The 14,193-nt window shown below is 33.9% G+C and overlaps 2 protein-coding genes across 2 annotated transcripts in view; one reads left to right on the top strand and one right to left on the bottom strand.

The window, feature by feature from the left end:
• The window catches only part of LOC112905484 (G protein-activated inward rectifier potassium channel 2-like), a 12,329-nt gene extending 2,495 nt beyond the window's left edge, over positions 1-9,834 (top strand). Inside the window, exons 2-4 of the mRNA XM_025978032.1 lie at positions 7,142-7,308; positions 7,890-8,120; positions 9,309-9,834. Of these exons, the coding sequence (XP_025833817.1) occupies positions 7,142-7,308; positions 7,890-8,120; positions 9,309-9,580 (670 nt within the window). The 3' untranslated portion in view covers positions 9,581-9,834. The remainder of the gene's footprint in view (positions 1-7,141; positions 7,309-7,889; positions 8,121-9,308) is intronic.
• A 2,943-nt stretch (positions 9,835-12,777) lies between these two features.
• LOC108743388 lies at positions 12,778-13,519 on the bottom strand. The gene is made up of 3 exons (XM_025978033.1): positions 13,360-13,519; positions 13,038-13,243; positions 12,778-12,978 (listed from the first exon to the last, which is right to left on the bottom strand). The coding sequence occupies exons 1-3, from the start codon at positions 13,439-13,441 to the stop codon at positions 12,835-12,837; spliced, it is 432 nt and encodes a 143-aa protein (XP_025833818.1). The 5' UTR covers positions 13,442-13,519; the 3' UTR covers positions 12,778-12,834.
• Positions 13,520-14,193: the final 674 nt, after the last annotated feature.

The raw sequence follows: 14,193 nt of genomic DNA, 5'->3' as shown, positions 1-14,193 counted from the left end.
ACTTGGGTACATTTAACACTTGCTCGACAATTAATTAATCTAGTATTAATATTTTTTTCTTCGAATTTATTAAAAGCATGACCTACATTGGACTGTCTGATAGTGAATAATTTCTTCAAAAGTATTTACAGTCAAGGAAATGACACAATATAAGGCTAAATGTGTTCTATTTTCAAAAAATAAACGTTTAATTGCATCGTAGCTTATTCAAAAATAGCAAATTTTGGAACAAGAAGAAAAAACAAGTGGTATTTTTACGGTTTTCTTCTACGCTGTCGTAACACTCGTTTGCACTAGTTCGCCGTTTGATTACTAGATGGAATTTTAATGTAGTAGTAGTCTTGATTTTATATTTGATTTGATTTTATATTTCTATAACGTCGCAAGAGAATTATCTCGATTTTCACCTGTTTCAAGTGGCATTTTTTGTTTAGTTTTTTATAAAATAACAAATTTTGGTGTAAGAAGAAAAACAAGTGATATTTTTACAGTTTTCTTTTAATTGTCGTAACACTCGCTTGCACTAGTTCGTCTTTTGATTACTAGATGGAATTTGAATATTTCCCTTTATTTTAATTTGAATTTCTTACTGTACCATTTGTTTGAAGCACGATAAAATAAGTTTTTATCGTTGTTACTCTACAGTTTCTTATTTGTTTAACACCGCGAGAAAATTATCTTGTTTTCTACCAGTTTCAGTGACATTTTCTATTTACTTTTCTCATAAAATACTTGTTATATCGTAGTAACCGATGTCAGATTGATGTGTTAATCTCCGTAAGGTAATTCACAAGTCTATTAATATTCTGTGGACGCATTTGGACATGATTTTAAGTACAACCACATGCGGTCACTTTGTTCCATTCGCAAGGACGAATTATTGTTATATTTGTTAAAATGTTTCGAGTGTCACTTCAAAATGTCATCGAACATGATCTTTAATTTTACATTCAGGATATAAAATTTCTATTAATATAGAAAGGTGTTTTATTTAATTTAATTATCGATTAACTATTCTATTTAATTATTTAATAACCGTTGTAAGTACTTAATTAAATATATGTAGGTAAACAAATATTTTGAAGGTTGAAGCTCTTGGGCAAACATGAGATAATGTTCGCAAATATTAAATTCCGTGATTCACGTCATTTAAAATATTTTAGCAATGATTTGATGACATGCATATTTGTAAAATATAACATCAAAACTTCATTTTTATTATAATTTTTCTTTCGAAAGTGTAGGTAAGTCTGGTAAATGTTTTAAACAGCGACACACCTTGAACTTACGACTACCACGAACCATAAAGTTTTGTCTCATTTTTATTGAAAAAGGAAGTCGTTATTGACGCGATCGTCGTTTAAATAATAATGCATTTGATAGATTTACAATCCAGCAGTTTTATTCGTCATAGCTGTTAGTTACTAGGTACGCTGCTGAACAACAAAACATATGAAGATAATGTTATCAGTTGTTCTTAATTTCTATTTATGATTCATATTGGCAAATGTTTTAAAAAACAAATGATTAAACGAAAGTTTCAATTAACTACTAATATCGAAGAAATTCAATATGGCGGAACGGTACTCACATTCAATATGGCGTTTGTGGCACGAATTTGATGGAAATTCGATTCAATATTACTTAATGGATTATAATCATACGGATATTGATGAAATTTAATGTTCAATAAATAATAAATCAACAAAATCCTGCTATAAGTTACTATGATCAGAGTAATACCTACTGTTTAAATGTTTCTTTTATTGCGTAAATTATTTGTTTAATGCTATCCATTTCGCGGTAAGTTGTTTTATTAATGCATTGTAAAAAGCGATCGATTCAATTCGTAAGATTTATAAAAGGATACATAAGAATGACGTAACTAAACAAATGAATAATTCCGCCAAAACTGATGACAATCAATTACCTTTTTCTTGCCTCTTCGGAATTCAGGTATTTAATGCATTAAGTATATTAAACATTACGTAAAATAGTAGAATAAACAAACTAATTAATTATTTTAATAAGGAAGTAATCGATTACCAGCACACATACATCTTACAATCGATAAAGTGCAGTCTGTATCGGTTCAACTAAGTGCAAGAAAATCGTTTGAATAACACTGAGTGGTAATAAACGCGAAATATCAAGTAAATGACGCTATAACGCCATCTATATATGACTACTGTTAACAGTAGTATTTCATAGTGTTTGTCAACTAACGTAACTACTTCAAACTCAAGAAACGGCAGAAAGTGTTTGGAAAAACATTAACTGCATTAAGCGTGCATATTTTCTTCAATTGGAAATATTTAANACCAGTTTCAATTAAAAAAAAACATCGTTATGTTTACTAACTATAACGATTCTACAAAAAATCTGAAACAAGCGCGACGGATTGAAATGGAGTGATGAAAAGCATGGCCTTTGATCTAGTTACGAGAACGTGTTTGTGAAAAGGAATTTGTATTATTTGCAAGCACGTATGGGTTTTTTTTCCGTTGTACGTATTTCATATTAACCTGGGGAACTCGGAGTCCTTTGTTCTTGTAATTGGGTTGCAAGAATGGAAAAAGAAAGAAAGACAACATGCTCGTAGCTTTTTGTCGTATTATAAATATAAGGAAATTCAAAATGTGCACAAACTTTACGAACTAAAATAACATTTTGAAATCAGCTGACCATTAAAACGTTTAATAGAATAATTCGAAGTGGTTTGTGTTCTGTCGAAACTGCTAGATGCGGATCGCGATTTCGATCTTGTTGGATCTCATCAGCGCGTCGCAGACGGTTGCGACAGAACACAGACCAATTTTACTTGCTGTCTTAACGGCACGTTTTATAAAATGCCACAAATGGCGCGGTAAACTCCATCTGTAGTACAATTTACAAATTAAAACGTTTACGTTTTTTCATGCTATTTTGACGAACATAATCCAGTTGGAACTAAACAATTGCAAGGAAATGGACGGGTTTAAATGTCTATGTTCAGGTGTGTGGTTCGCTGCATATAAATATATTCTTACTTCATGTTACAATCATTAAATTTAAAGCTTCATCATTATCATAAGGTCGTCAGTCCTAAGACTGGTTAAATTTAAAGCTTGGACCATAAAATTATTTTGAATGAGCTTAGATAGGGACTACAGGTTTAAAAATATGTACATATGTACATGTCCAAAGTGGAAATAATTTGGTGCAACTCTACTAAAATATTTATAAAATGTAAAAAATGACGTTAGTACGTACTGCACAAAAAGAGTTATGCAATGTCATAAAAATAAAATCGTGCATTATGTGCACATTATGTAGGTATAAAGCACGAACGCATTGCCAATTAAAAAACGTCAACGATTACATTAATGATCTGTTTTGTGATTTACGCAACCAATAATTGTTGTTTTATGTATTTTACAGAATGTACATTTATGACCGGAGAACTGAGTCATGTAACACACTCTTTTTTTACAATAGGTACCTATAAAAACAAAAGCGTAATATTCAGCTGTTTTACCGCGCTAATTACTGGATGCTGCCTTATTAACAGCATCCATTTTTCGCAAACATTGCAAACTAATTTTTGGTTTGATTTTATCGCCATTTATGGTTTGAGACTCAACCCATTTGCTATTGTTTTTGCAGCGTACAAAACGTATTGTAATGACCAATTGCTTTACTTCAACTACTGTCACTAGTTCGTGCTTAGATGGCAGCCATTTTTGCGAACAGAAATTACTACAAACAAATGTAATAATTACTGAAAACGAAGAGAATAACTTGCAAACATTTAGTTAATTACATGTTTATTTTATAAAATAACTTTTCGTTGATGTATGATCTAAAGAGTAGTTACAGTTTTCTTTCACAATAGGTGTATGAGTCAAAGAGTAATAATTGCTTGTCAAACTACGTCTATCAACCACTGGATGTCGCTTGTACAGCGTTTCACGATTTATTTTATTTTTAAATTGCATTTACCAATCTATCGAATTAATTTTTGTCATTTTTGTTTCGGCTATCGTAATTCAAACATTAGATAAAAACGTCTCGTATCGATGTATGTATATATACCTGCTGTCGCAATAATAAACAATGATAAAACAACAATAATGATAGACATTGACGTAAAGAGATCGCTTAAAGCTTAAGCCATGCCATTAATAACAAGTGGATCGATAGGTATGAAAATGAATTTTCCGAGAGGAAAACTGATGGGGACGTAAAACTTAATCTCATTAACTTCACACCGCGTCAATAAAGCTTTGAATTAGGTACGTTCCAGAAGGCACTCGTGATGATAACGACACTCGATAAACAAAAATAGATACATAAGTGGCCACAATCGTTTATAGGAAACGCCTTTTTTTATTAGTAGGTAGCTAGTACATACATGTATGCATTTAGATTAACAAAAAACAGTAGCGGCGTCTAACTTTTGCCAGATCCAATTACGTATGCACCTACCTACCTCAAAAACTATCTCATCATCATAAGGTCGTCAGTCTTAAGACTGGTTGGACACGCACCTCCACTCTTCTACTTTTATTTATTTTCATACAATACTGTTTTGCAATTGACGATTTATTGTCAATACCGCTTCCATCTATCTAGTGATGTATTTTTAAATTTATTCTTTTCCTTCATAAATAATTAAAAAACGGAAAGATTGTTGAACGTAAGCGGTATATTAGGAAGAGTAAGAGAACTGAGGGTGTCATTGAAGTCAATAAGAAATAGACGAAATAGGATATCTTCTCAGACATGAAGGATTGATTAGAGACATATAATATAGATGTAGATTTAGGTTAGATTACTGTTCGTAAATAGTTAAGAGATCTAGGGTGGTCCAGTTTTTAGGAAATGTGAAGATTGGATCATGACTATGACTCAGGATAGGACGAAGTGAATGTACGTGTCCAAACAGTTAAGGTTTTCATCATCATCATCATCATAAGATCGTCAGTCCCAAGACTGGTTGGATACGCACCTCTACTCTTTGATATTCCGAGCTAATCTTCACATTTCCCTAAAACTAGAGCATCCCACATCCTTGACCATTTGAGAACAGTAATGTAATCTAGGTCAACCTCGACCCCCATTACCTCTTGTTTCTGTTTCCAATGTCTTTAACCAGCCGTTCATGTCTGAGAAGGTGTCCTATTAAACAATCTCGTCTGACGCCAGTGGAAATACATCGAATATTGCTTAACTAACAAAACTATCTAAACACTAAACACACTAAACACACAGATTAGAACCGATTACACACTATTTAAGTGTATCATCATCATCATAAGGGCGTCAGTTCTAAGACTGGTTGGACACGTATCTTCACTCTTTCTTATTCTAAGCTAATCTTGACATTTCCCTAAAACTAGAGTACCCCACATCCTTGACCATTTGTGAACAGTAATCTAATCTAGGTCTACGTCTGTCCCTCCTAATTTCTGTTTTTGTTTCCAATGTCTGTAGCTAACCCTTCATGCTTGAGAAAGCGTTCCACCAACCTATCTTGTCGATTTTTTATTGAGTTCCATAGCGTCCTCTGTTTTTCTACTCTTTTCTTTTTTTGTACCATCTATCCACGGTATCCTCATCATCTACATGTAACATCAAATTTCCAACGGTTCTAACCTTTTCTTTTTTGCCGCGCCCAGGTCGTTCTCTAGAGTTCCAGACATACACTTTTAACAATCTTTTTCGAATTTGTAAAATAACTGTTCGTGACCATAAAAAAGACTTCTTTTGTGTATGACTCTGCACTATCTTCTGTCTTATATCTCTACTGCTCCTTCTATCCTGAACTATCTGACTTCCTAGATATCTAAAATCAGTCACTTCTTTTAACTTTTCGTCTCCGATTTTTATATTCACTCTTTCCCTACTTTTTCTTCCCTTGTATATCAGTATTTTATCTAAATATACTAATCTTTCGTCCTGTATATCTATCCTTAAAGTTGTCCTGAAGTAGTAACAGTTTGAATCCTTCTCTGACGCCTTTCCTCATGTTGTACTTCTAGGAATGAGACTAAAGATAGGAAAACGTTGAAAACTAAATCACAGACGTTACCAAAGGAAAGAATAATAAGTAATTGTACTATTGGCTTTTTTGCAAATTTCAAACGTTTATGTACTTTATTGTGGTGAATTTTCGTATAAATATTTAAACTGTGAGAGTTCTTTTGACATTTCTGGCGCTATATTTGTATCTGTTGTTTACAATAATAATTTGTTTATTATTCGCATTTTAAGACGATATTTTAATGTGATGTGGTTTTTTGGCACTTCACTTGCTACACGCATTAATGAAACGTGCAACAAAATGTTACGTTTTTTTTTTCGTAAGATTTTGTAATAATGAAGCTAGAAATAGAATGATGAAATATTTTTTGNAAAAGTTTTATAGGTGTGTAGAACGTTAAGTTAATTCACTGGTTATTATTTTTGGCTAAATATGCTTTTCAATAAAGCATATTCTTAAATTTTAACGAGGCAGTTTAAATAATTTTGCAAATGGTACTGTATACTTTTGTCTAGCTCTCGCTGGATGATCGGTGGAGAAATGAGCTCCGCAGACAAATATGATTGAATTTGGAATTATGGTACGGCGCATTCTAATAAAGGGAAGGGGCATATCTCTAAGTTCTTGAAACGAACAGTATTTCTTTCTGCTATTTACGTAATTAGTCATGAGATTATTTTCACGAAAACATAGTTTGAAATGTTTAGGTAAATCTCCGAGATCACTCCTGAATTATTTACAAACTCAAGTACTATTTCGGGGTTGTCTTTTTGCAGAATCCAAAAATACAACCGTACGTTCCAACTACGGCAAACTATTTTCGTTCAAGGCCGTACCGATTGAAACGTTTTCCTAAAGAATTATCTTAAATAATAGGCGATAGTGAAAGTTAACCAATAACGTTCCATGGGTACAATAAACAATTACATTGTACTCTGCGAATTACTTTTGATTTTTCATTGGCTAACGTTGAATTTCTATTTTACTGTTTCGTATTCGGACGTTTTGCGTAAGGTTGTCTGGACTTTTGTGGGGCTTTTGAGAAATTGGAAAATTATCTATTAATTTCTTTATGGAAACTGTAGATTTATTTAGGTACTCATTTATGTAAATTGCTTCAGTTTCTTCTCTGTCTTTTCAGGTTGGCTGTGATGGCGAAGAAGATAAAATTTTCTTCATTTGGCCCACTACTATAGTTCATAGAATAGATAGAAGTTCACCCCTGTACAACATGTCTGCTACAGATCTTTTAAGGGAACGATTCGAAATTGTTGTTATTTTAGGTAGGCTGCAATTTTTTATTATTTTAATCAACACCATGATATCATGTTTGCTAGTCTGTTAGTTGTTATCATGAGAAAATTACTTTCGAAATTTCTAAGAAACCTTTTGGTATAGGAAATAACAATCTTGACAATCTACTGAAATGCATTTATCTTATGTGTAAACAATTTATATTAATATCTAAAGCATATGCAAATTACAAATTCTCTGAAATATAATCCAAATCCATTAGAAAGGACTTGAAAGAATATCATCAAAGCCTTGTTATAAATTAACTAATACTAAGCTTGCACAACATGTTTTCTTTTTAATTTCAAACATGACAGAAGAAATCAAAGAAATTAATCTTAAAGTCTTTGAAGATTGAAACATGCGCCTTTTGATTTGAAGGTCCATTTTGATTTTAATTTTAGAAGTGACAATATAAATTTTACGTCATATCGAAATACCAAACTAAGTAATTGCTACAACATGGTTTAATTCCATTTATCTTGTGGGTTAAGGTTAAAGTAAGTTTGGATTGGACTGAAAAAGGACTTAGGTTGGGTTTTGGTTTACAAAAGCTTTTTTTTTGTTTCAGAGGGTGTTATTGAATCGACCGGTATGACCACGCAAGCGAGGTCAAGCTACTTGCCATCAGAAATCTTATGGGGTCATCGATTTCAGACCTTGGTCACTTTTAAAAAGTTGACTGGCGAATATGAGGTGGATTATGCACTTTTTAATAATACGGTGGAGGTGGATACACCCCTCTGTAGCGCCAAACAATTGGAAGAGCATAGGGCCATGTTCAACCACGAGGCTACGTCAGGTAAGAATCAGTTATTTTATTCAAACATCTCATAATGGCTTCTTTTGAACAACAATCATGTCATATTCACAATTTTGATCATCATAAGATCGTCAGTCCTAAGACTGGTTGGATACGCACATCCACTCTTTCCTATCCTGAGCTAATCTTCGTATTTCCCCAAAACTAGAACAACCCACATCCTTAACTATTTGCGAACAGTAATCTAATCTAGGTCTACCTCTACCCCTCCTAACTCCTGTTTCTGCCTCTAATATGTCTCTGACTAGACCTTCATGCCTGAGAAGGTGTCCTACCAACCTATCTCGCCTATTTCTTATTGACTTCCATAGAGTCCTCTGTTCTCCTATTCTTTCTAATAATACCTCTTTAATTCTAACTTTCTCTATCCACGGTATCCTCATCATTTACCTGTAACACCACATTTCGAACGCTTCTAACCTTTCTTTTCCGCCGCGTCCACCGTCTATGTTTCGCGCCCGTACAGGGCCGCACTCCAAACATACACCTTCTTCAACAATCTTTTTCAAATTTCTAAATTAACTGTTCGCGAGTATAGAAATGAATTCTTCTTCTACTACTCCTTCCGTCCTGACTTATCTGACTTTCTAGATACTTATAACTTTACTATTATTTACTTTCATACAATACTGTTTTGTCAAGACCGCTTCCATTTTATTTAAAGCTATCTGTAACTCCTCTTTGCTAGATGCTAATACTGCTATATCATCTGCAGATCTGAGCATACTAATCGTCAATTGGATGTAAAATTAATTCTTGTGTGATTTTCATACAAAATGAGCTATCAAGTATATGAAACTTGTTTTTTTTTTCCTGGCGGCCTGAGACACTAATATTTCAGGTACTTATCAAGTAGAATGAGATGGAAACTGACATATAACTCCATCTTGTTCACATTATAGACTACTTTTGTACGCGTCGTATAGTGTTTATGTCTATAGACACTACCTTTGACGACTTTTTGTTTCATTTAACCCACTCAATTGATGCACAATGTGACGTCAAAATAATTTTAGCGCGCATCGCAAAAAATTTAAAAAATACTTCATTATACAACTAAAAAGCGAACAAAACTTTCATTAGATGTACATAAATGATCCACGAGCTTCATGCACATTTTACCATTATCGTTATTATCGAATTTACAATAACAAATGCCATTTTCAGACCATCTCGATAATATGTTCGCAAAAATTCGAAATCAATCGTCAGACAGCTTGTGCAGTTTGGATTCATCATCGATCGATGATCACATCGAAATCAAAATACCACCTAGTCCAATACCGGTCACTATAACCGCCCCTGACGACGACACAACGTCTTATAAAAATCGTACGATTACAAATGGATCTGTGCCATCATTATCCAAAGAGTCGATAACTCCTGATTCTAGCATTTACAATAACAAGGACGCGATTGTCGTACCCATAGGATTCTGATGGATGTTAGGAAATTATTTTAACCCATATAAACAAACAAACAAACAAAATAATAAAAAAAAACTTAGACACCTAATAACGAAATAATAATTATTATTATATTTCGTTGTGTTGCCTGTTTTCACCTACTGTGATATAAGTACATTTTTTGTTATAAAACTGATTCAGTGGTTAGTGTGTAGGAATGATACTTAATGTTTTTTTTTTTGGTGCAATTGCAATTTTTTTTTAATTATACCCTAAATGAAATGACACCATTTTTATTTTTTCCCTTCCAAATATGTTAGTGTTGCTTCTTAATTTAATGAAATATTTTTCTAATAGATGTCGCTAGTTGTATTAAGGAAGGTTTAGTTAGAGGCATAATTGAAGCAGACACGACAAAAAGAGGCAGAGGTACTTCGCAAATGGTTAAGGATTTAGAATGTCCTAGTTTTCGGGGAAAGCGAAGATTGGCTAAGAATGTCTACAGTTAATCAAATGCTAGTACATAAGTTGCTGTAGGTAGAAACTGTTGCAATTGAGGAGGTATTTGGAAAAGCGCGCTATAAAGGTCAATGAAGATAAGAAGGGATGGGATGGTAGTGGCATGGGATAGTAAGACATCTCTTGAGACATGAAGGGTTAGCCACAGGCATACTAGAAGCAGATACTCGACAAAAAGGATTAGAGGAAGATTTCGCAAATAGTTAGGGATGTTGTGTCTTAGGTTTCAGGGAAAGCGAAGATTGGCTTAGTACAATAAGAATGTCTACAGTTAATCAAATGCTATTATATAAGTTGCTGTAGGTAGAAACTGTTGCAATTGAGGAGGTATTTGGAAAAGCGCGGTATAAAGGTCAATGAAGATAAGAAGGGATAGGTTGGTAGTGGCATGGGATAGTAAGACATCTCTTGAGACATGGAGGGTTAGTCACAGGCATACTAGAAGCAGATAGGCCACAAAAAGGGACAGACGAGGACTTTGTAAATAGTTAGGGATGTAGTGTCCTAGGTTTCGGGGAATGCGAAGATTGACTTAGTATAATAGGAATGTGTACAGTTAATCAAATGCTATTACACAAGTTGCTGTGGGTAGAAACTGTGGGAAATGAGGAGGTATTTGGAAAAGTGCGGTGTAATGGTCAATGAAGATAAGAAGGGATGGGATGGTAGTGGCATTGGAAAGTAAGACATCTCTTGAGACATGAAGGGTTAGTCACAGGCATACTAGAAGCAGATACTCGACAAAAAGGATTAGGGGAAGACTTCGCAAATAGTTAGGGATGTTGTGTCTTAGGTTTCGGGGAAAGCGAAGATTGACTTAGTATAATAGTAATCTGTACAGTTAATCAAATGCTATTACATAAGTTGTTGTAGGTAGAAACTGCTGCAATTGAGAAGGTATTTGGAAAAGCGCGGTATAAAGGTCAATGAAGATGAGAAGGGATAGGATGGTAGTGGCATGGGATAGTAAGACATCTTTTGAGACATGAAGGGTTAGTCACAGGCATACTAGAAGCAGATACTCGACAAAAAGGATTAGAGGAAGACTTCGCAAATAGTTAGGGATGTTGTGTCTTAGGTTTCGGGGAAAGCGAAGATTGACTTAGTATAATAGTAATCTGTACAGTTAATCAAATGCTAGTTCATAAGTTGATGTAAGTAGAGTTTGTAGCAATTGAGGAGGTATTTGGAAAAGCGCGGTATAAAGGTCAATGAAGATAAGAAGGGATGGGATGGTAGTGGCATGGGATAGTAAGACTTCTCTTGGGACATGAAGGGTTAGTCACAGGCATACTAGAAGCAGATACTCGACAAAAAGGATTAGAGGAAGACTTCGCAAATAGTTAGGGATGTAGTGTCCTAGGTTTCGAGGAAAGCAAAGATTGGCTTAGTATAATAGGAAAATGTACAGTTAATCAAATGCTATTACACAAGTTGCTGTGGGTAGAAACTGTTGGAAATGAGGAGGTATTTGGAAAAGCGCGTCATAGGAGTCAATAGCGTGGAATGGCATGACATCTTAGACATGAAAGACTAGCTAGGGACATGCATGAAGCAAACACACGACAAAAAGAGGCATAGGAGGAAGTCGCAGATGGTTAGGTATTTTGAACATCCTAGTTTTTGGGGAAAGCGAAGAATGGCTTAGTATAATAGGATGTGTACTGTTGCTGTTGGTATTGAAGAGGTATTTGGAAAAGCGCGGTATAAAAAAGTCAATGAATTTCTTCTTCTAAGAGATAAGATGGTAGTGATATGGGATAGTAAGACATCTTCTGAGATATAGAGGGTTAGTTAGAGGCATACCAGAAGCAGACACATGACAAAGAGAGGCATAGAAGGGCTTCATAAATGGTTAAGGATTTAGAATGTCATAGTTTTTGTGGAAAGCGAAGATTGGCTTAGTATAATAGGAATGTGTACAGATAATCATAATTCTATTACATAAATGACTGTCTGTAGAAAATGTTAGAAATGAGGAGGTATTTGGAAAAGCGCGGTATAAAAATCAATGATGAAAGGGAGAGATAGGAAGTTAGTGATGTGGGGTAGTAAGACACATAAAGAGGTAAGTAGAGACAAATAAGAAGCTGACATACGAGCAATCAGAGGCAGAGGATGACTTTGAAAATAGTTAGGGATGTAAAATGCATTGTTCTCGAGGAAAGCGAAGATTGATTAAGTACAATAAGAAAAAGGTTGCAGTTAATACTAGTAAATACACACTGCATTTAACTTAATTTTCTCTGAACACACGAATAAATTAAAAATATTGAGTGTACTTAACAGAATAATATAAAATATAATTTGCAGTTCTGATAAGGAATGCATTGTTTACAAGAGTGGAAAAACATCTGTTATTATCAACAACAGGAAATAACGTAAGGATCAAAATTGCATACATACCTATATATGCAAATTACGAGAAAATTGGCGACGTTTAAAAATGCAGCACATACCTTCTTTGTTCGCTTCAATGCAATGGGACGCTTTCATTCAATTGAAAATAATGATTTCCTTCATTTTCCAGCACGATTACAACTAAAGATTAGTGTAGGTAAACGTCGTATATTCCGCAAATTGTCCAAAGTACGAAGTTATTAACCACTAAAAACACATTGTGGCGTCTTCAACTACAATTTCCTTGTTTGTTTGCAAAACTACAATAACGTAAATTTGCAACAAACACAATAAAACCTTTGGCATACCTNTTTTTGAAAAACCCCAAAAAACTAATCAAAAAATAAGTTTAATTGACACAAATTAATTTAATCGAAACCTTCGGGACTAACTGCCATATAACAGAAGACACCACCTCCTGGAATTTGTTTTGCTGACACAAACGCTCTACCATCAGGAGACCTATGGTGCAGCATGGGAGCAATTGGACCCGTTCTGGGTAAATATGGTATCTAAATAATATCGTATTTAGTATTTGTTATTTGTTAAGAACGTTTTTTTTTTTGATAACCTTTTGGGCCATCATATTTCCTAGACATTCTGCCAAAGGACACAAGTTTGTATCAGGGGGTGGAATCATGAAAGGGCCATGGAGAAAATTATTTCGCACTTGTATTCTCAAAAATTGTGCATATTCGTTTCTTAATTTGCTAAATTCAATTTTATCGTCTGGTATACTTGCTAATTTTCTTGCCCATTCTGAACAACGTACTCTATCTGTGAAATTTTTATGCCTTATTACATTAATTTTATTAGTTGCAAGTTTTTGCCTGAAGTAAGTGTAGAATTGCGGATGATATTATTGATTAATATAAAATTATATAGAATTATACCGTAGGGGTTGGCAAGATTTGGTGCGTGCACTGCAATATCACGAATTGCGTCCTTAAACTCGTTATTATCCCTGGTTCCCATTTCTAGTTATAATTGAACGATTAAATTTATTAGAATGAGATGTTTTTGACAAAAATTAGATTAAACTAAAAAACGTCAAAAATTAGATACATATATTTCAAATAAGTTTAAACGTCCTGATTATGCAAAAAAGTATGTAAAACGAACAAACAGAATAGCTCAAAACCCCAACGCCAAAACACGACACTGTAGTTGTCCGAAGCACTTTTCGGTAACAAAGTTACCTTCTTCAGGGACTGAAGTAAATAAAGACTAAGTAAACTAAATCTACCTCTACACCTATGGACTTCTTTTCCTGCTTCTAATTTATCTCTAACTACCTTTTCATGCCTGAGGAGGCAACTTACACTGTTATGCCTTTTTCAGGCCCGACACTGATTGGAGTATTTTTTTTTAAACACGTTTCGACTTATCAGAAACGCTGGATCGTGTTTATTGCCATTGTTTGCTATCTCATAAATCGAAATAAAAGGAAAGATCTGGATGGCTGGTATTCATAAGTTACAAAAAATTCAAGAAGGTGTTAGTGTATTATTTACGTAAAAGATGAAGTGTGTTGCAGTTTTTTCCATCTTATTGTATATCTGCTTCCTTCAGCTTAATTGTGCTAATGGTAAGTTCGATATACTATAGATAGAATATATTATCATTTTACTAACTGACAATAACTTACTATAACTACTAAGAAATATCTTATATTAACGTGATAATTCATTTTAATTTTCTCCCACTATAAACTACCTCAGGTTAAT

Source organism: Agrilus planipennis, unplaced genomic scaffold (genome assembly GCF_000699045.2).
Source record: "Agrilus planipennis isolate EAB-ADULT unplaced genomic scaffold, Apla_2.0 scaffold471, whole genome shotgun sequence".
Classification (NCBI taxonomy): domain Eukaryota; kingdom Metazoa; phylum Arthropoda; class Insecta; order Coleoptera; family Buprestidae; genus Agrilus; species Agrilus planipennis.
This window is presented reverse-complemented; position numbering and strand designations above follow the sequence as displayed.